At 47.1% G+C, this 22342-nt stretch overlaps 1 protein-coding gene across 2 annotated transcripts in view; it reads left to right on the plus strand.

Moving 5' to 3' along the window:
• The window catches only part of LOC142301898 (disintegrin and metalloproteinase domain-containing protein 28-like), a 179805-nt gene that overhangs the window by 45711 nt on the left and 111752 nt on the right, over positions 1–22342 (plus strand). For both annotated transcript variants that reach the window (XM_075342937.1, XM_075342939.1), the window contains exons 8-11: positions 231–293; positions 4978–5049; positions 5141–5310; positions 5463–5544. In XM_075342937.1, the coding sequence (XP_075199052.1) occupies positions 231–293; positions 4978–5049; positions 5141–5310; positions 5463–5544 (387 nt within the window). The remainder of the gene's footprint in view (positions 1–230; positions 294–4977; positions 5050–5140; positions 5311–5462; positions 5545–22342) is intronic.

Here is a 22342-nt window from a genome sequence, read left to right on the forward strand (position 1 = left end):
CCAGCTTAGCCTGCCAGCCGTCTCAGAGAAGAGTCCTCCATCTGCTCAGCCGGTCACACGAAGGTAGAGATACAAATGTGTTTCACCATTGCTATGGCTTAGTCAACATGCCCACTGTTCTGGAGACATATTGGTGACAGGTCCCGTAAATTACTGAAAAATAAGTAAGTTGATTTTGTATTTTGTTTTTCTACCGTTGCTGAAATATTACATGATCCTGTTTATTTCAGAAAAAAAATATGTGGGAAGCAAAAAAGTACATTGAATTGTTCCTGGTGGCTGATCTGAGTATGGTAAGTGGGATGTTATATGTAATGTATACCCTGAGTATAGACAGTTCTCAAAGGGAATCCCTGAAAAGGTATTGTATACTGTATTATAGCAGATATTGGGCATTTACTCATCGTGGGAGATAATATAGGTACAGGATACCCCCCATGCCCATACACAATTCCCTCAAGGAGAAAATAACTGGATCTCTGGGAAAATTACCCCACGAAGCCTATAGCGATACCCTAGTAGAAACTACACACATCCGGCTAGTGGTCTAAACAAGCAGATAATATGTTTGACTTCCACAGTCATATACTATAGGACAACAGGTCTATATTTTATTATGTACAACCAATAGTTGAAGATTGTACATCATATGTCGTTTCTGTTAAAGAGAATCTGTCACTAGATTTTTGCTTCCTAATCTGAGAGCAGCATAACATAGGGGCAAAGATCCTGATTCCAGCGATGTGTCACTTATTGGGCTGGTTAGTGTAGTTTTGATAAAATTACTGCTTTATTAGCAGGAGATTATTACTTGCGGACAAGTAAACCTGCTACCATCTAGTCCTCTATATTCATGAGCTCATTATAACTCCGCCCCCACCACTGATTTTCAGCTTTCTGTGTACACTGTACATTGGCAGAAATCTTTCAATCAATGGTGTGGTCGGGGTTATACAAAGCTAAACTTTCAGAGAACTGCTAGATCTGCAGCAGAGAAATCTGTGATTTTTTTTTCAAAATGACAGCAAACAGCTCAGTAAGTGACACCGCTGGAATCAGGGTCTCTGCCCCTATATTATGCTGCTCTCAGATGTTTTAGCAAAAATCTGCTGACAGATTTCGTTTAACACTAGAAATACTGGACTCGTGACACCTATATAGAAATACATGGTGCAAAGTAGTCAAAATGACTACCTCAGTAGTTCTAGTGTTAATACTGCAAAGAATGCCTTTACTAGAGATAATGAGGACCTCCTCAAACGAACTCTGTAGAGATAGACAATAACGAGGCAATAAAGCTAGATGCTTTGAATACATTCAGGGTACCGTCTCACTAAACGACGTACCAGCGATTCCGACCACGATATGGCCTGGTCAGTATCGCTGGTGCGTCGCTACATGGTCGCTGGTGAGCTGTCAATCAGGCAGTTCTCACCAGTGACCAGTGTCCAGCCACCAGCCCGCAGCGACTCGTGGAAACGATGCTGCGCTTGGTAACCAAGGTAAATATCGGGTAACTAAGCAAAATGCTTTGCTTGGTTACCCGATATTTACCCTGGTTACCTGTGCAAAACCGCTTAGCGCTGGCTCCCTGCACTCGTAGCCAGGGTACACATCGGGTTACTAAGCAAAGCGCTTCGCTTAGTTACCCGATGTGTTCTCTGGCTACGTGTGCAGGGAGCAGGGAGCCGGCACTGGCAGCCTGAGAGCGGCATACGCTAGTAACCAAGGTAAATATCAGGTAACCAAGCAAAGTGCTTCGCTTAGTTACCCGATGTGTACCTTGGTTACCAGCGTCCACAGCTTCCAGACGCCGGCTCCCTGCTCATTCAGATCGTTGCTCTCTCGCTGTCAAACACAGCGATGTGTGCTTCACAGTGGGAGAGCAATGACCAAAAAATGAACCAGCACTGTGTGTAATGATCAGCGATTTCACAGCAGGGAGCCGGCACTGGCAGCCTGAGAGCGGCATACGCTAGTAACCAAGGTAAATATCAGGTAACCAAGCAAAGTGCTTCGCTTAGTTACCCGATGTGTACCTTGGTTACCAGCGTCCACAGCTTCCAGACGCCGGCTCCCTGCTCATTCAGATCGTTGCTCTCTCGCTGTCAAACACAGCGATGTGTGCTTCACAGTGGGAGAGCAATGACCAAAAAATGAACCAGCACTGTGTGTAATGATCAGCGATTTCACAGCAGGGGCCAGGTCGCTGCTCAGTGTCACACACAGCGAGATCACTAATGAGGTCACTGGTACGTCACAAAAACCGTGACTCAGCAGCGATCTCGCTATGTGAGAAGTTCCCCTTAATTTCACAGCTTCAACAATATAAGATTACATAGTTATTAATCACAGAGGTCTCTTCATTCTCAGGATTAGTGAGGGTTCCAGAAGTCAACCTCTCACCATGCCATAACTTTAAAAAATGGGACCTCTTTGCCATCACTATATGGTATGTTTTCGCCAGTCTGCCATCACATTAAAACAAAATTCTTAATATTGAATTGGTTTCTAAAACAGCTCTGACCCAAAGAGGCGTGGACTCCACAAGACCCCTGAAGAGTCCTGTGGTCTTTAGCATGAAGAAAAGGTGTGACCTCCATGGTTCAGACTTTTTTTTCCTGAAAATTTCACAGATCCTCAATCAAATTGAGATATGGAAAATTTGGAGATAAGCCACCAGTTTCAACATTTTGTCATGTTCCTCAAGCCAATCCTAAACAATTTTTGCATTGCGGCAGAGGTATTATCCTGCTGAAAGAGGGGGATGCGATCAGGTACTAACGCTGTCATAAACGGGGGTTCTTATTGTTTGGGTAGGTGGTAAATGTCACATATAATTGAATGCCTTGACCCAAGGTTCCCCAGCAGAACAGCACCCAGAGAAGCAGACTGCATAGCTGACTTCTAGAGAGGAACAAAAATACTTAAACTACGTTTGTTCGGCGTTTCGTTAGGTTCTTCCTAGCGACCATACCAAGACCAACTCTCTTCCCTTCATTCAGGGTGCCTCAGTTGCTAACTTGGCCCTCTTCTGCACTGGCAATTCTCTTCCCGACATCTTTGGAGCTCCCCGTAGGGACCAAATCAGTAGCTGAGATGCTCCGGATGCTGAGCAGAGATTCAACTGCTCTTGTTATTGTGCCACCCATTCTGGGTATGCCCCCGTTACTTGCCCTAGATGTGTTGATGTAGATGTTAGGGTATGTGCGCACATTGCGTTTTTTTCCCCGTTAACGCTGCGTTTTGAACTGCAGCGTTTCAGTGCCAAATTGCATGAGTCCTGCTTCCCCAAAAAAGTCTATGAGAAGTCCGAAAATTCAATGCGCACGCTGTGTTTTTAAATGCAGCGTTTTGGATGCCAAAAATCGCTGTGGAAAAAAAAAGCAGCATGTCACTTCTTTTGGGCATTGTAGCTGCGTTCTCCACCCATTGAAAGCAATAATGTGGGTCAAAACGCAACCAAAATGCACTTGGACTGCATTTTTGTTGCGTTCCGCATGCTTTTTAGACAAAATGAAAGTCTTTCAGTCTTTCTCTGTCTGTCGATGTCAGTCAACCTCTCTCTGTCTGTCGGTCGGTCTCTTTCTCTGTCAGTTGGTCGCTCTGTCTGTCCCTCTCCCCCCCTTCTCTCTTTCATACTCACCGATCACCGATCAAGGGCGCGGCGCTGCACAGCGGTCGGCTTTTCCACTTTTGAAAATGCCGGCCGCTCATTATTCCATCTCGTATTCACTGCTTTCCCCGCCCACCGGCACCTATGATTGGTTGCAGTCAGACACGACCCCACGCTGAGTGACAGCTGTCTCACTGCAACCAATCACATCCGCCGGTGGGCGGGTCTATATCGTGCAGTAAAATAAATAAAAAGTTAACAAAAAATGTCGTGCGGTCCCCCCCCAATTTTGATACCAGCCAAGGTAAAGCCACAAGGCTGAAGGCTGGTATTCTCAGGATGGGGAGCTCCACGTTATGGGGAGCCCCCCAGCCTAACGATATCAGCCAGCAGCCGCCCAGAATTGCCGCATCCATTATATGCGACAGTCCCGGGACTCTACACGGCTCATCCCGAATTGCCCTGGTGCGGTGGCAATCAAGGTAATAAGGAGTTAATGGCAGCCCATAGCTGCCACTAAGTCCTAGGTTAATCATGGCAGACGTCTCCCCGAGATACCTTCCATGATTAACCTCTAAGTTAAAGAAAATAAACACACACATCCAAAAAATCCTTTATTTGGAATAAAAGACAAAAAAACACCCTCTTTTACCACTTTATTAATCCCCAAATACCCCTCCAGGTCTGATGTAATTCACACGAGGTCCCACCACGGCCCTTTCAGCCCTGCTACATGAAGCTGACAAGAGCGGCCACAGACCACGACCGCTCTCTGTCAGCTCCACGCAGCAACTGAAGTGAGCCGCGCGATCGGCGATGGCGTCACTCAGGTTATCCGCGGCCACCGCTGGATCCCACAACTGTGACAGTGAGTCGCCAGAGTGACTGAAGTGATCAGCGGTGCCGTCACTCAGGTTACCTGAGTGACGGCATCGCTGATCGCGCTGCTCACTTCAGTCACTCAGGGGATTTGTGGTCACCGGTGAGTCCTTCATGGGTGACCGCTAATCAGGGTGCGCGGGATGACAATGAAGTCGAGTGAAGTTCATCCGAGTTCATTCTCATCGCGCGACTCTGTCTGTGTCTGCTGTCATCGGGCATGTAGCAGAGCTGAATTGCCGTGGGACCGCACTGTCAAAAATGCATGCAAAACGCATTCAAAACGCAGGCAAAATGCATCTAAAATGCATGCGTTTTGAATGCATTTTTTTTTTTACGAACGCAGTGTCCAGTCTGCCAGAGGGTGCGTTCTTTTCTGCACTGCGCAGAACGCAACGTGCGCACATACCCTTACTGAACCATATGACAGATACTTATTTTTCTAACTGGTGATCACATCTCAATAACTTTTTATCTTCCAGTACAAAAAATATGACAACGATAAAGAAGTTGTTAAAGAGCGTCTGATTAAGGTGGTGAACTTCATAAATACCGTAAGGCCACTGGTATATACACTTGGAATTCTAGAATAATGCCATCGCCATTGCTGTTGTAATATAGTCTCCTTTCTTCTTCCATACACAGATTTATAAAAGCATCAATATTTTTGTTGCCCTCATTGGGATTGAAATCTGGGACTCTAGCGATCAGATACAGGTGGTTTCCGATTACAATGTGCTGCTGCAAAGATTCCAAACCTGGAGGATTCAGAACTTGCTGCCCAGGAAGCCTCATGACAATGCCCAGTTTATCACGTAAGCCTCCAGCATGATGCCTGGATAGTCATGATGCCTGGTTTCCCGCTGACTACATATTTTTCAATGACTTGATCTATGTGGTGAATATACCATACTGTTTTATGAAATTATATTGCGCATTTCCCAGATATTTTGTCTTTTTCTTTAAGGAATGTTGACTTTGAAGGAAGTACAGTTGGACTTGCTACTGTGTCTGCGATGTGTGACGCAATTTCTGCTGGAATTAATCAGGTAAGTTCAGTCTATGCAACTGGTCCATAGAGGCTGCTGTATGCATTGCATATTTGGTCCCTGCTAGCTGGAGATCCTCCATTTCAGCATCTTAGGGCTCTTCTTCACTTGCGATTTCCATGTGTGAGTGCGATCCGATAAATAAAAGGATCGCACTCGCACCAATGTTAGGCTATGGGGCATTGTCCACTAGCTTAATTTTATAAGATACGACTCGTGCTCTCGGTGAAATCGCAGCATGCTGCGATTTGCACCGAGTCTCAGCTCTCGCACACCCATGCAAGCCTATGGGAGCGAGAAAAAAATCAGAATATGGGTGGCATGCGCATGTCATACAGATGGCATAAGCATGTCACACGGATCCTTGACACTTGCATACAGCGTCAGACTGGCTACCAGAAGAATCTTCAGTAATACCAGGCCTGGCCGCGGTTACATGCACTGAACTCCGGAGCTCACACCTGAGCTCCAGAGATCAGCCTGGACTGAACAGCGAGCGCTGAGTGATTGATTCCCCGGTGATTGCTGTTCAGGTCAGCACAGCTGTAAACAGACCGGGCTGAACTCTTGATCTCAGGTGACAGCTCCGGAGTTCAGTGCAGGTAATCGTGGCCAGGCCTGGTATTACTGGAGATTCCTCCAGTAGCCAGTCCTACGCTGCTTGCATAAACACTCACATAGCACTCGCATTATGTCCGCATGTCATACAGACGCTATGTGAGAAAAAAAAAACACCATACGCAGACAACACGCTGGACACTTGACTCACATTTGTAACCGAGTATCGCTGTGAGATTTTTAACGCAAGTGGAGAAGAGCCCTTAAAGGAGTACTGTAACGTCTTCCTGGGACCACAGTCTCAGAATAGCTGTCACGGACAGACTAGAGGCTAGCCACCCACACAGCAGGATCCTGACAACTCCAAAACCCTTTAACCCCTTTACAGGGATCTGGAATTACTACAGGGTCCAGGAGATCACTGCCTTTGGAAGGCTTCAATCCCAAGAAAAGTAGTCATCAGTCAGGGTCAAACCAGGAGGTACAAAAAGGGACAAAACCGTCAGTCAAGATCTTAGTCAGGAAATCCGGCTAAGGTCAAAGCTGGAGATGGCAGCGAAGTACAAAAACAGCAGGCAGGAGAGTCGTCAGAGAGAAGGCAGAGGTCAAAACATAGGGAACAAATATACAGAGCAGGGTGTGAACCAGAGACAAGCAGTAATAACTAGAATATATCTGCAGCAGACCACTGAACGTATAAGAAGGGTGTGGAGCCTTCCAATTGGCTGGAGCAGGAAGCTTATAACTTCACCTGGAAGACACACAGTACCACAGTTAGCCAGTCCCAGGCCTACCAAGCTTTGTGGATGGGCGAAGACTGCGCCTACTAGAGCCACTGGTACTGACTCTGCCTCTATCCCCGCCACCACCCACCGTGGGAATGCTGCGGCGTCTTGTGGCCGGAGCACAAATCATAGCCGCAAACTCTTGTGGAGATGTGACAAGTAGTCTGGTTTAATATAATATATGCAGGTCCTTTATATAGAGCCTTCAGCTTATTAATGAATGAGGGACGCCCTAATAGCTGGAGCAGAGAGCAGTGCAAATGATAGCTGGCCTAGTTGTCTGTCACTCTGGAAGATTTTTGCCCGTTTGTGAATTGCATGGAATCAGGGCTCCACTTTCTTTAAAATGATCAACTGGTCTCAGAGCTTTACCAGGTCTTCAGGGGCTGGAAATGTTCACCCAGCTATTGCCCAACCTTGCATTTGGAAACCTTGCTTGAGCTAACAATTTATTTACCATATATACTCGAGTGTAAGCCAATCCGAGTATAAGCCAAGGCATCTAATTTTACCATAAAAAACTTGGTAATAAAATAACATAAAATACTTGGGTACAAGCCTAGGGTGGGAAATGCAGCAACTACTGATAGTAATGTGCCCATATTGTCTCCTGTAGTAATGTGCCCATCTTGTCCCCTGTAGTAATATGCCCATATTGTCTCCTGTAATGAGCCCTCTAGTAATGTGCCCCATCCTTTAATAATGTCCTCATTCCGGCTCCCTTCTTGTCCCCTATTATGCCATTGTTCACATACACACACACACACACACACACACACACACAAATTATTCTCACCTATCTTCCGTTCCCGCAATGTTGTCAGCGCTTTACTTTAGTTGAATGCTTTGCAGCGCTGGAAATCATTCAAGTAAAATAAAGCGCTGACGACAACAGTGGCCATGATCACCGAGGGGTCTATGTGCCTGCGGTCCGCAAGAAACAGGTAAGAGGACACCACGGGAACGGAGGACAGGTGAGAATAATTGTTTGTGGGACCCTCAGTCAAGTATAAGCCGAGGAGGACGTTTTCAGCATAAAAAATGGGCTGAAAAACACGGCTTATACTCGAGTATATACGGTATATGATAAAACACCCTTAACCCTAGAACGCATCCCTGGGGCCTCGCAGGCCTGCTAGGTCACTTGTTATCTATGGTAGATTTCTATGGTTGCGCTTCTAGGGTTAATGACCCCTTCAGGAGAAAGCAATTTTTTGTTATGTGCGCTCTAATTTTTTTCCTTTTTCCAAAAATTAAAACATTTCTATGTTTCTATTGACATACCTGTGTGAGGACTTGTTTGTTTTTTTTTGCTATATGAGTTGTAGTTTTGAGTCACAGCATTCATTTTACCATAAAATATACTGGAAAGACAAGAAACAAATTTCAAGTAGATGAAATGTTGAAAAAAAATGCAATTTCACCATTTTTTAAAAAATTGTTTTTACATTGTTTATTGTATGATAAAAATTACCTGTTAACATGAATGTCCAGGTCTGTACAATTATGGCAATACCAAACGTGCATAAAATAAAACAGTATTGCAGTAGATAGTGTACATTTCAGCTAAGCTTTAGAGGAGTGCCAAGATGGCAGAGACATTGGCTTTCAGCAAGCACCCAGCAGGAGGCCAATGGGAGTCGGCGTGCGCACCTACACTGGAATAATTTAAATACCGATGTCAGTGATTGACAACATCATTTAAAGGGAATCTGTCAGCAGGTTTTTGCTATTTCATCTTAGAGCAGTGTCACACATACCGTATGTTCAAGAAAAACAATAAACCCGAACTGACACACAGTATAGTTATGTTAAATATATTAAGCAAATGCTAAATATAAACATGAGTGCAGGGGTTAAGAGTACAATGAGACTATTCGGGTGAGCACACAAGACCAAAGGAGAAAAAAACGAACACAAAGGTCTAAACACACCCTGAAGAAGGCGGCGCCGAAACGCGCGTCAGGGGGGATGGCGTCACGGTCACAGACCTGTCACTGCTTGTGCAGAGGTAAATTTATTTATTTTATTTTACTCATTATTACTGTCCCCATTGGGGCTCACAATCTACATTCCTTATCAGTATGTGATTAGAGTGAGGATGGAAATCAGAATATCTGGAGGAAAGGTACAGAAACATACAAAGTCCTTGCAGATGTACAGATGCAAGATATGTAATTTAGCCTGAATTAGCAACATATTTAGAAGGAGAAGGTCGAGGTTCCTCTGGGATCTTCCAGACATAGTGACTGGCATCAAGTCTGTCCAAGGTAGCCTTTTTGAGCCAACGGTTTCTGACAGGCTTTACAGAATGTCTGTATGAGGTCGGTATGAGACCTGTGACGGGTTCCTGAATTCACAATGTTATCTTCATATACTTTTCATTTTTCATTTTTTTTTTACCTTTAGGGAAAATGTTTATCTGTCCTTAACACAAAGCTCATTATCTTCTGATTTTGAGAGCCAGGTAGTAAGGGGTGCTTCACACACAGCGAGATCGCTACTGAGATCGCTGCTGAGTCACGGTTTTTGTGATGCAGCAGTGACCTCATTAGCGATCTCGCTGTGTGTGACACTGAGCAGCGATCTGGCCCCTGCTGTGAGATCGCTGCTCGTTACACACAGCCCTGGTTCGTTTTTTTATTGCTGCTCTCCCGCTGATAAGCACACATCGCTGTGGGGGGCTAGTCACTGGTCGCTGGTGAGATCTGCCTGTTTGACAGCTCAGCAGCGACCATGTAGCGATGCAGCAGCGATCCTGACCAGGTCAGATCGCTGGTCGGATCGCTGCTGCATCGCTAAAGTGTGAAGGTACCCTAAGACTCATATCCTTGCTGTAAAGTGACTCTCTGGCTTTGTCCTACCTCTCAATGCTACAGAATTCTCCACAATAGATGCTTGTACTCCTGTATGATGATCCTGACCCTGTAGCGTATAGGAATTGGAGAGTAAAGAATGCTTGCTACGTCAATGAAAATACTGTACTGAAAATTGTGTTTCTGGAGCTGATTTTGTTGATTCCAAAGACCCTGGTTTGTCATTGCTAAAATTAAGTTGAAAATCTCTGCTATTGATAATACACCTTTAACCCCAGATGTGGTGAGATATATGACTAAAGGCCGCTTTACACGCTGCGATATCGCTATCGATATCGCTAGCGTGCGTACCCGCCACCGTCAGTTGTGCTTCACGGGCAAATCGCTACCCGTGGCGCACAGCCGAACAACATCGCTTACACCCGTCACACGTACTTACCTGCCTAGCGACGTCGCTGTTGCCGGCAAACCGCCTCCTTTCTAAGGGGACGGTTTGTTCGGCGTCACAGCGACGTCACTAAGCGGGCTCACAATCGAAACGGAGGGGCGGAGATGAGCGGGATGAACATCCCACCCACCTCCTTCCTTCCTCATTGCTGGCGGCCGCAGGTAAGGTGAGTTTCCTCGTTCCTGCGGTGTCACACATAGCGATGTGTGCTGCCGCAGGAACGACGAACAACATCGTACCTGCAGCAGCAACAATAATTGGGAATAGGGGAGCATGGCAACGATTAACGATTTTGCACAATTTTGTGAGTTTTTTCGATCGCTCGTAGGTGTCACACGCAACGACATCGCTAACGAGGCCGGATGTGCGTCACGAATTCCGTGACCCCAACGACATCGCTTTAGCGATGTCGCTGCGTGTAAAGTGGCCTTAAGGAGAAGTCCATGCTTGTTACCCTACATTTAGGGGTACTTTACACGCTGCGACATCGCTACCGATATATCTTCAGGGTCACGTCGTTAGTGACGCATATCTGGCGCCGGTAGCGACATCGCAGCGTGTAACACTAATGAGCGACGATCAACAATCGCAAAATCGTTCTAAAACGGTGATCGTTGACACGTCGTTCATTTCCTTAATATCGCTGGAGAAGATCTGTGGGGAAGTTGAACAAGCCACGGGTCAGGAGCCCGAAGATCACTTCAGTAAGAGAGAGAGAGAAGCCGAAGTCAGTGTGCAAGCTGAGAGTCAGTAAACTAGGAAGTCACATAAAATGACAAGAAAAGAGCAGAGCCAGGTCAGAATACAAGTCGAGGTCGGTAGCCAAAACGGCAAGTCAGGTACCTGGGAGAGAGTGGAGCCGGGGGTCAGGAACAAGCCAAAGATCAGGGAGGCAGGAAGTCAAGACACAGTAGGGGAGGAGAAGGGACAGGGAATGAGGAACTAGGAAGCGGGACAAGATCAGGTCAGTCACATTCGGAAACCAGAGACATGCACTGCAGAACAGGAACTATCACTGGCTCCCGGATAAAGCAAGCCATACCACGGAACGAGGCTTCAAAGAACTGACAACTCCCACCACACCACACAGGACTTAAGGGTGCTTTACATGAGACGACGGATCGTGTGATGCATCGTTGGGGTCACAGTTTTTGTGACGCACATCTGGCATCATACACAACGTCGTCTCGTGTGAAACCTCTGAGCGACGCAGTATCGCTCACAAATCGTGAGTCGTGTACTCGTCACTCAGTTTCATAATATCGTTTATTTTTACTTGTGCCGGTTGTTCATCGGTCCCGTGGCAGCACACGTCGCTCCGTGTGACACCACAGGAGCGATGAACTCTGCTTACCTGCGTCCCACGGCTCCTGCCGGTTATGCGGAAGGAAGGAGGTGGGCGGGATGTTTACATCCCGCTCATCTCCATCCCTCCGCTTCTATTGGCCGACGGCTGTGGGACGTCGCTGTGACGCCGAACGTCCCTCCCCATTCAGGAAGTGGACGTTCGCTGCCCACAGCGAGGTCGCTCAGCAGGTAAGTACGTGTGACGGGGGCTTCACGACTTTGTGCGACACGAGCAGCGATTTGCCCGTGATGCACAAACGACGGGGGCGGGTACGATCGATCGTGAAATCGCATGATCGGTCGTCCCGTGTAAAGCAGGCTTTAGAATGGGAAGAACAAATTCACTGGAGTAAAATACGAGGCCCAGAACAAGCTCTGCAGGAGACCAGAGCACCACTCATCAGAATCAGTTTAATTGTCCCATTGGTCTGGTACCAAACTCCGACCTTCCAAAAGTTAAAACATATAATCTTTTGGGTACAGATCATCAGGTAATGAAATATTATATAACAGAGTCTGCAAAAAGGGCTCATCAGACCATTCAAGTCACAAGTAGGCTCAGGTTTCTTTTTATTGGTTAAAAAGATGGTAGTTTAAGACCACGTATTGACTACCATAAACTTACCACAATGATTTTAAGGAATCATTATCAACTACCAATTATCCCTGATCTTAATAACCAGCTGTTGGGAGCCCATTGGTTCACCAAACTTGATCTCAGGGGAGCTTATAACTTGGTTAATTTGGTCCATATCAGAGAAGATGAGTAGTGATGGGCGATCTTCCCCGGGAGCCCCGCCCGATCCTTTTGTAAAGATCGGGATTGAGATAATGTGCAGTTTCTATTTGTCTTAGTTAAAACTGTTATTTAATGTTTTTCATGCTTGTCTCTGCTGTCATCTACTGGTCAGACCTTTCGGCTCCTCTGTTTCTTTTGTCCAGCCCATGGGAGTGTCTGATGACCCTCTTGCATCACATCCTGGTATGTTCATTCCAAACCAGAGTTTGTGAGAACAACATCCCTTATTGGATTGGAGCTACTAGGAGCAAAGTCTTCTGACCACGTAGTAGCTTTAGAGGCAAGCATCACTGGAGAATTACAATGCCAAGTACTTGGATTACTGCACTCTGCATGTTCTACCCTTTGGAGAAAATAAACCACCATTGTTTCATCTCAGCATGTGCACTCTGGAGAGCTCTGGTCCTGTCTGCCCCACCTATAGGAAAAACGAAGGTAAGATTCTCACAACTACGCACCTTCCATCGCCTTTAAGTGGGGACAGAACAGTCAGAAGACTACTTAAGAGCTCAATACCCCGGCTACAGATCCCTAAGAGCCCTGTAACTTCCCATGTAATCTGCCTAGCAACAAGCCTTGTGCACTAGTCTGCCTGCACAGTGCATGCCTGGACAAGCCTAAGGGGAAGCTCTCCCATCTGCCACGTACTGTGTCACCTCTGCTTGCATTGTAAAGGGACAGTTTATGTACCTGCTGTTTCCCTCTAGCCATACCACTTCTATAGACTTGCAGTACATTATACCTCATTACTGCACATCGCTGCACTGCGAACCCCAAGTTTTGCTAAAGACACCTTGGGAATCTCATTAGGGAGTCCTTGCAGAGCTGCCCAACGATTTTTGGACCCCTATTGAAAAGTCAAGTTTCTTAAAGAGACAGTACACCTTAAATCGCCGAAAAAGACCTTGGACAGTTCCCCACTGCTGAAACAGAGCAAATACAATCTGATACTGTCCATTATGAAGCCCAGGAGGCAGAGCCCACGCTTTCAGCAGACCAAGTTGTCCGACCGAAGCGCTCTTCCAAACCCACGATAAAAGTCACTGAAAACTATCACACTATGAAAGATGAGTCATGTGAACACCTGGAAGAACAGTGGGAACGAGTCACCTATTACATGTCAAGACTTGAATCCTCATCAGGTGATGCCGCATGCTTACAAGCCGCTCTGGAACGGCTGAACACAGTTCATGAAAGATACAAGATACTGTCAACAAGGTACATTACCTTTCTAAAAGACTCTAAAATTGATGAAGCTCTTTCAGACCTGAGCAAGGCAGAAGAGGTAGACAAGGAAAGAGATGCCAAGGTGCAAGATGCCATAGACAAGGCCGAACACCGTATCTCTCACCAGCAAGAAACCAGATCACACCGATCAACCTCATCTAGACGTTCCTCTCGGTCATCCGGGTCATCATCCTCAAGAAGCTCAGCCCTGAGCGACAGGATACTAGAGGCCCGCATAAGAGCAGAGGAATCCAAGGTGAGACTTTCCTTCACAGAAAGAGAAGTAGAGGAAGAAGCCAAAAGGACAGAAGCAGAAGCCCTTGCAAAAGCAGAAGCCGCTAAAGCAGAAACCCTTGCAAAAGCAGAAGCTGCTAAAGCGGAAGCCAAAAGGGCAGAAGCGGAGGCTCGGATAAAGATTCTTCGGTCACAGATGGAAGAGGAAGTTGCGCTAGCTAAAGTGAGACTACTTGAGCAAGCATTGATCCAAGGTCCTGATCCAGCTCACTCGCCACCACTGGAAGCAGACAATCCAGTTGATCGCACAAGAGACTATGTACTGAATCAGTTACCTGTAGCAACCCCGGTTTGCAGTACCGTCCAAGCCGACAACACCGAAACCTCCAACTTACCTCTACCAGTGCCAGTGCCACCTTAAGCACCCGAGCAAATTAATAACAGTCACCAAGAGGTGCCCTCTCAAACACAGTCACCACGGCAAGATGGCAACCAAGTGTTTCCTGACCCACTTCCTCAGCTCAAGCAGCGGTCATCAGAATCTACAGAGGCTAAACCACAGCTCAACCCTGCAGCAACGTCATTTTACCCGGGAACATCTCATCCATTCACGCCAGGCAGCCCATACGCCCCAGGGGCATCACGAGTCGTCGTGGCAACGAGTGGTGAGAAATCAGATATGTCTGAGTTTGCCAGGTTCATGGTGAGCAGAGAGCTAATCAACACTAGTCTCACGAAATTTGATGATCGTGCGGAGAGCTACAGGGCCTGGAAAGCAACTTTCAAGGCAGCCATCGCCAATCTCAACTTCACTGCAGAACAGGAGCTCGACCTCCTGATCAAGTGGTTGGGCCCAGGCTCTACAAACCGTATCAAGAGCCTCAGAACCGTCTATGTGGGACAAGCAGAAGCAGGTCTCGCTGCTGCATGGCAGAGACTGGAATGCACCTTTGGCAGCGCAGAAGCAATAGAGAAAGCCCTATTCAAGAGACTGCAGGACATCCCAAAGATCAACCTTAAAGAAGTCCACAAGCTTCAAGACCTAAGTGATCTGCTCATGGAGCTGGAGCTCGCCAAAAGAGATCCTCGTCTGTCTGGGCTGTGCTACCTGGATACAGCCCATGGAGTGAACCCAATCGTGGTGAAGCTGCCATACAGTCTGCAGGAGAAATGGGCAACATCAGTCTCAAGGTACAAAAGAATGCATGAAGTCACCTTTCCCCCATTTATTCAGTTCTGCAAGTTCATCGACGAGCAGGCCCAGATGAGGAACGACCCCAGCCTTGACTTCCTAGAGTTCAACACTTCGGCAGCTACAACATCATCATCAAGGTATGAAGGTGCCATACACAAACGCAGAGACATTAAGAACACTGTGAGTGTTAGGAAGACTGAGCTACCATCACCTGCAGCACGCACAGATAAACAGAACACCATCACATCACGAGATAAGTCTTTCAATCAAGAATGTCCCATCCATAAAAAAACGCATTCACTGAACAAGTGCAGAGGGTTTAGATCCAAAACCCTACAGGAGTGCAAGAAATTCCTCACAGAGCTTGGGATCTGTTTCAAATGCTGCGCATCACTTGAGCACATGGCCAAGGACTGTAAATCCATCGTCAAGTGTGAGGAGTGTCATAGTGAAAAACACGTTTCAGCCATGCACCCAACCCAGCTAGCTAGAGACACACCGGCTGCAGTCACTATCACTCCCACTCCAAGTCATGGCGGGGAGTCCAAGAATCAGACTGACACCACCACAGCCGTCTCCTGCTCATGCTCAGAGGTATGTGGAGAGGGCCAAACACAGCAATGTTGTGCCCGAATATGCCTCATCAAGGTTTATCCCGAGGGACATCCAGAAAAGGCAATGAAGGTGTATGCCATTATAGACGACCAAAGCAACCGGTCCCTAGCAGGAACCAAATTCTTTGAAGCCTTCGGAATTAATGAACCATCAGAACCCTACACCTTGAACACCTGCTCGGGACGCATAGAGACTAGCGGAAGAAGAGCCCAGGGATTCATTGCTTCTCCTATCAATGGGAAGACTGAAATACCTCTACCAACGCTCGTTGAATGTGACCAAATACCCAGCCACAGGAATTAAATTCCTACCCCAGAAGCTGCATTTTATCAACCACACCTAAGACACCTCGCTAGTGTTATCCCACGTCTGGACAATAACGCAGAGATTCTACTCCTGCTCGGCAGAGACAATCTAAGGGTACACAAGGTGCGACAGCAGTGTAATGGGCCTGACTATGCACCATACGCCCAGAGACTGGACTTGGGATGGGTAGTCATAGGAAATGTGTGCGTTGATCGATCAGAAATTGATTCCTTCAAGACTTATGTGCATGGAGATGGGCGCACAACCTGCTTAAAGCCATGTCCTCATCACTATGAAGTGAAAGAGAAGTCTCCAGACACAATACAGCTACCTGACATCGCTTCTTCTCTGCATATCGACAACTTGGGAAGATCAGTCTTTCACACAACCAAGGACGACGATAAAGTAGCCTTGTCAGTAGAGGACAGAGAATTCATCGGAATAATGGACTGTGAGTTTTCTAAAGACAAAACCAACCATTGGGTCTCTCCATTACCCTTCCAATCTACCAGGGTAAGACTCCCAAACAACTGACCTCAAGCTCAGACCAGATTTAACTCTCTTCAGCGTTCTATGAACAGCAAGCTTGCAATGAGAGAACACAGCGTCGCCTTTATGGACAAGGAAGTCTGCAACAACCTAGCAGAACCTGTACCAGCCGAACTGAATCCAGCAGATCACGCAACTAGACCTACGTCTATAAGTTCTTTTGCTAACTCTTCTTGGCTTACAGGTCCAGAGTTCCTGCTGAGACAGTCAGAAGAAGGTGTCCAGGAAGCCTTCAGCATCCTAGATCCAGACAACGATCCAGATGTCCGAGCTGAAGTCAATACCCTGGCCACCAGTGCAGAAAAAACTTCCAACTTCTGTTGTCAACGTTTTGAACGTTTCTCCAGCTGGATGAGGCTCGTCAGGACTGTCGCTAGGTTAGTGCACATCGCCAGATGCTATCATACGGACCTTAAAAACAAAGACTGTCGTCGCTGGCATGTCTGCCACAAACCCCTTTCTGCTGAGGACATCTCCTACAGCGAGTCCCTCATAATACGCCAACTCCAACAGAGTGAATTCGCCATAGAATGGAAGTGTTTATACAACAAACAGCAGATTCCATTAAGAAGTCCTCTCGCCAATTTAAACCCAGTCATCGACAGTTTCGGCTTACTGAGAGTTGGTGGTCGTTTAAATCAGGCTCATCTTGGAGTTGCAGAATAAAATCCTCTCATCATTCCCAACAAACACCATGTTATAGTCTTGCTGATCCGACACCACCATGAAAAGACTGAACACCAAGGCAGGCAAATTACAGAATGTGCTTTACGGTCTGCAGGCCTCTGGATTATTGGAATGAAGAGACGTGTAGCACAAATACTACACGATTGTGTGCACTGTCGTAAAGCGAGAGTAAAACAACTGTACCAGCAAATGGCTGACTTGCCTACAGACAGACTTTCTACAGAGCCACCTTTCACCTACGTGGGCCTAGACGTTTTCGGACCATGGATGGTGTCCACACGCAGAACTCGCGGAGGCCAAGCAAACAGCAAGCGGTGGGGTGTGTTATTCACCTGCATGAGTGTTCGAGCCGTTCACATTGAGGTGTTAGAGTCCATGGATACCTCCAGCCTAATCAACGCCTTGAGAAGGTTCCTTGCCATCAGAGGACCAGTGAAACAGCTGAGGTCTGACCGTGGAAGCAACTTCGTCGGTGCATGTAGAGAACTGAACATCGACACCAAACCTATCCAAGATCAGCTGGCAGAGAAAGGTTGCACCTGGATCTTCAATCCCCCTCACAGTTCTCACATGGGAGGCTCCTGGAAGAGGATGATCGGGATTTCACGCAACATCTTGAACTCCATGCTAATGGACGTCAATTCCTCAAGACTCACACATGAGACTCTAGTCACTCTTTTAGCTGAAGTCTCAGCTATTATCAATTCAAGACCCCTTGTGCCGGTGACCATGGATCCAGAAACACCAACCATATTAACTCCTACTATTCTCATTACCCAAAAAACTGACAACGCGGTAATGCCCAGCGGAGAGTTCACCCACGCGAACACTTATCAAAAACACTGGAAACGGGTTCAATACTTGGCTGACTACTTCTGGAACCGATGGAGGAAGGAATACCTCACCATTCTTTAAGGAAGAAAGAAGTGGCGACATCCCAAGCCGAACCTCAAGGAAGGAGACCTAGTCCTCATGAAAGATCAGACCACAGAAAGGACTGACTGGCCTATGGGACTAATTACTAGGATACTGCCTAGTCAGGACGGCAATGTTCGGAAGGTGGAGCTAAAGGTCATCAGGAAAGGTGAGACGAAGACCTTTGCAAGGCCAATCCACGAACTTGTTCTGCTTTTGCCCATAGAGAGCGTCCCTACAGGATGAACGCTACCGGACCTGAACTTTGAGCCATCCTTCTTGTTTTGGACTCAGTTGAGCTTGTTTTTGCATTTAACATGCCTTTCCTTTCAGGTTGTATTATGGACTTAATAGTGAAATCCCCAAAGTGAATTTCAGACGGGGAGCGTGCTGTTTCTATTTGTCTTAGTTAACACTGTTATTTAATGTTTTTCATGCTTGTCTCTGCTGCCATCTACTGGTCAGACCTTTCGGCTCCTCTGTTTCTTTTGTACAGCCCATGGGAGTGTCTGATGACCCTCTTGCATCACATCCTGGTATGTTCATTCCAAAGCAGAGTTTGTGAGAACAACATCCCTTATTCGATTGGAGCTACTAGGAGCAAAGTCTTCTGACCACGTAGTAGCTTCAGAGGCAAGCATCACTGGAGAATTACAATGCCAAGTACTTGGATTACTGCACTCTGCATGTCCTAACTTTTGGAGAAAATAAACCACCATTGTTTCATCTCAGCATGTGCATGTTTCACTCTGGAGCGCTCTGGTCCTGTCTGCCCCACCTATAGGAAAAACGAAGGTAAGATTCTCACAACCTCTCACAACTACGCACCTTCCATCGCCTTTAAGTGGGGACAGAACAGATAACACGATCTTGCGTCCGATCACCAATCTTGGGCTTTACAGTTATGGAATGGGGCGGGGGTGGGGTGGGGGCTGTAAATAAAGAATGTTGTTAATAAAAAACATTGTCATTATACTTACAGGTCCCGCAATGCGTCCTGCAGACTCTGTCTCCCGGCCGCTTCTGCGTCCGATCAGTGCTGTGTCGCTGGTAACCAGCACTGACTTACAGGACCTTCAATGATGTCGTAGCCATGTGACCAGTCTGGTGTGAATGTTGTACAGACATTGGCTTACAGACTGATCACATGACTATGACGTCATCGAAGGTCCTTTTAACTGAACTTTGACTGTCACTGTGCGAGTGTCGCATCACGGCGCACAATATCCCCACAGGAGAGGGTCAGCTGCATATATTACCATGCAGATGAGACACTCCTGTCCGGAGATTGTCAGGCCGTGCGGGGTGATGCCAATGCAAGACTGCACGAGTCATACCGTCAGTGTCAGCCCGCTTCACGCTCTGTACAGAGCGATGTAGCAGAGCTGATAATGCTCTCTGCCTCTAACTGTGTATAGACACTCTGGACAGAGTGATGAAGCAGAGCTGACATTGCTGTCCCTTTGGACTATGTTGGACTAAGGATTTTTTTATGATAAAGATGGTGTCTCTAAATTTTTTTTTGTTTTATTTCTAATAAAAAAAAATTCTCTGTGTTGTTTTTTTTTTTTCACTGTTTACTAGAAATTCATGGTGGCCACGTCTAATTTGGTGTGACACCATGAATTTTGAGCTTAGTACCATCTGAGAATACAAAGCTGGTATTAACCCCTTTATTACCCAGCATGCCAACCGGCACCAGGGCCGCTGGATGAGCCGGGTAAAGCGCATGGAAATGGCGTTTAGAAACAATGCGCCATTTCCAGGGGCGGCTGTGGGCTGCGTAGAATCCCAGCCCCCAGCTGCCTGGCTTTACCTGACTGGGGATCAAAATACGGTGGGAGACCACATTTTGTATTTATTTTCTGAAAATAGTAGTTTATAAAATAAAACAACTATTTACAGTTTACTGAAAAATATATCTATAAAGAGAAAAATCAGAAAAACTGAAAATTTTGCAGTGGTCTCTTAATTTAGTGTGGTATTCGGGTTGCTCGTTACATTGTGAGTTTTTGTGTACTTGCTTTGAAATATTTGGATGTCCGGCTCAGCAGATTTGGCGCCTGATTTGCAGCTACTAAACAGGTTAATAGCATTCTAAAGTCACATTGCTGCAGCACCAAAAGACTGGCTACCAGGAGGCATTAACCAGGGGTGGGATTCAGCCGGTTTTGTCCGGTTCGGGAGAAACGGTTGTTAAAATAGCAGCCGGTTCCCCGAACCAGCAAGAAACAGCTCCAGCGATCCGGTTCCTCCCTGTATTCATTTGTGTTAGTGTCTCTTTAAGACTCTAACACAAATGAATCCCCGTACCTTCGCGCTGCACTTCCGGGTTCAGTGGAGCCTGTCTGGCAGTGTCTGCTCCCTGACCCGGCGTACAGCGACACGCTGACGCTGCAGAGAGGTCACGGCAGTGTGAGAAGGTAGCTCCTCCTGCTGCCGTCTGTCAGCGTCAGTGTGCAGAGAGAGCTGTGGAGGACGGAAGACACAGGAGAGGCCGCCACTGCTTGGAGCAGGTAAGCGCTCAGTGAGCCGAAGATGCAGGGAGAGGAGCCACATAACATGGCAGCTATATAGGGAGAGGAGGCTATATAAGACGGGGGCTATATGTGGCTATATGGGGAGAGGAGGCCATATAAGATGGGAGCTATATGTGGCTATATGGGGAGAGGAGGCCATATAAGACGGGGGCTATATGTGGCTATATGGGGAGAGGAGGCCATATAAGACGGGGGCTATATGTGGCAATATGGGGAGAGGCCACATAAGATGGCAGCTATATGGGAAAAGGAGCCATATGGGACAGGATCTGCAGGGGAAAAGAAGCACATGGGATGAGATCTGCTGGGGAAAGAGGCCATAATAGGATGGTATCTGTAGGGAGAAAGGGGCCCTAATGAGATGGGATCTGCAGAGGGAAAGGGGCCATTATGGGATGGGATCTGCAGGGGGAAAGGGGCCATAATGGGATGGGATCTGCAGGGGGAAAGGGGCCATAATGGGATGGGATCTGCAGGGGGAAAGGGGCCATAATGGGATGGGATCTGCAGGGGGAAAGGGGCCATAATGGGATGGGATCTGCAGGGGGAAAGGGGCCATAATGGGATGGGATCTGCAGGGGGAAAGGGGCCATAATGGGATGGGATCTGCAGGGGGAAAGGGGCCATAATAGGATGGGATCTGCAGGGGGAAAGGGGCCATATTGGGATGGGATCTGCAGGGGGAAAGGATGGGATCTGCAGGGGGAAAGGGGCCATAATGGGATGGGATCTGCAGGGGGAAAGGGGCCATAATGGGATGGGATCTGCAGGGGGAAAGGGGCCATAATGGGATGGGATCTGCAGGGGGAAAGGGGCCATAATGGGATGGGATCTGCAGGGGGAAACGATGGGATCTGCAGGGGGAAAGGGGCCATAATGGGATGGGATCTGCAGGGGGAAAGGGGCCATAATGGGATGGGATCTGCAGGGGGAAAGGGGCCATAATGGGATGGGATCTGCAGGGGGAAAGGGGCCATAATGGGATGGGATCTGCAGGGGGAAAGGGGCCATAATGGGATGGGATCTGCAGGGGGAAAGGGGCCATAATGGGATGGGATCTGCAGGGGGAAAGGGGCCATAATGGGATGGGATCTGCAGGGGGAAAGGGGCCATAATGGGATGGGATCTGCAGGGGGAAAGAGGCCATAAAGCTATGGGATCTGCAGGGGGCAAGAGACCACATGGGATGGGATCTGCAGGGGAAAGGAGCCACACGGGATGAGATCTGTACGGGGAAGGTCGTCCGTTCCAATTTTAGCAGGCTCCTTTAGTAATAATTTTTAAAAACTGTAGAAAAACTGTTTAATACAATATGTGTGACGGGAACAACTGGTGCTGGACAGAAGAGTGACTGTAGAGGAGGGGAAGAAGGGGAAAGAGATTATACTTTAAATTACTTGTATTTTTTGTTTGAGGAAAGTGCGTGAAAATGGGTGTGGCCAACAAAATGGGTGTGGATACAGAATGGGCGTGGTTTCCAAATGGGCGTGGTTTACAGAGAACCTGTTGTTAAAAATTTGAATCCCACCCCTGGAATTAACTTTATTTTTCCTGACAGCCTTTGGATTTTCAGTCATAGAGGCTCTGCCAGCAAGCTTCAGTCACTGCACTGAGTGAAAGTCAGAGTCTTAATAGTGTTTTTTACACATCAGGTTTTCTTTAACAATGCTAAAGAGATACACAAAGTTGTTAACAGCCATCATTAGACTGCAGACCATGCAGATGATATCTTCTCTGATTGAAGTCATTCTCTTTTTTTTTTCTTTTTCATCTGGTC

This window comes from Anomaloglossus baeobatrachus, chromosome 4, assembly GCF_048569485.1.
Source record: "Anomaloglossus baeobatrachus isolate aAnoBae1 chromosome 4, aAnoBae1.hap1, whole genome shotgun sequence".
Classification (NCBI taxonomy): domain Eukaryota; kingdom Metazoa; phylum Chordata; class Amphibia; order Anura; family Aromobatidae; genus Anomaloglossus; species Anomaloglossus baeobatrachus.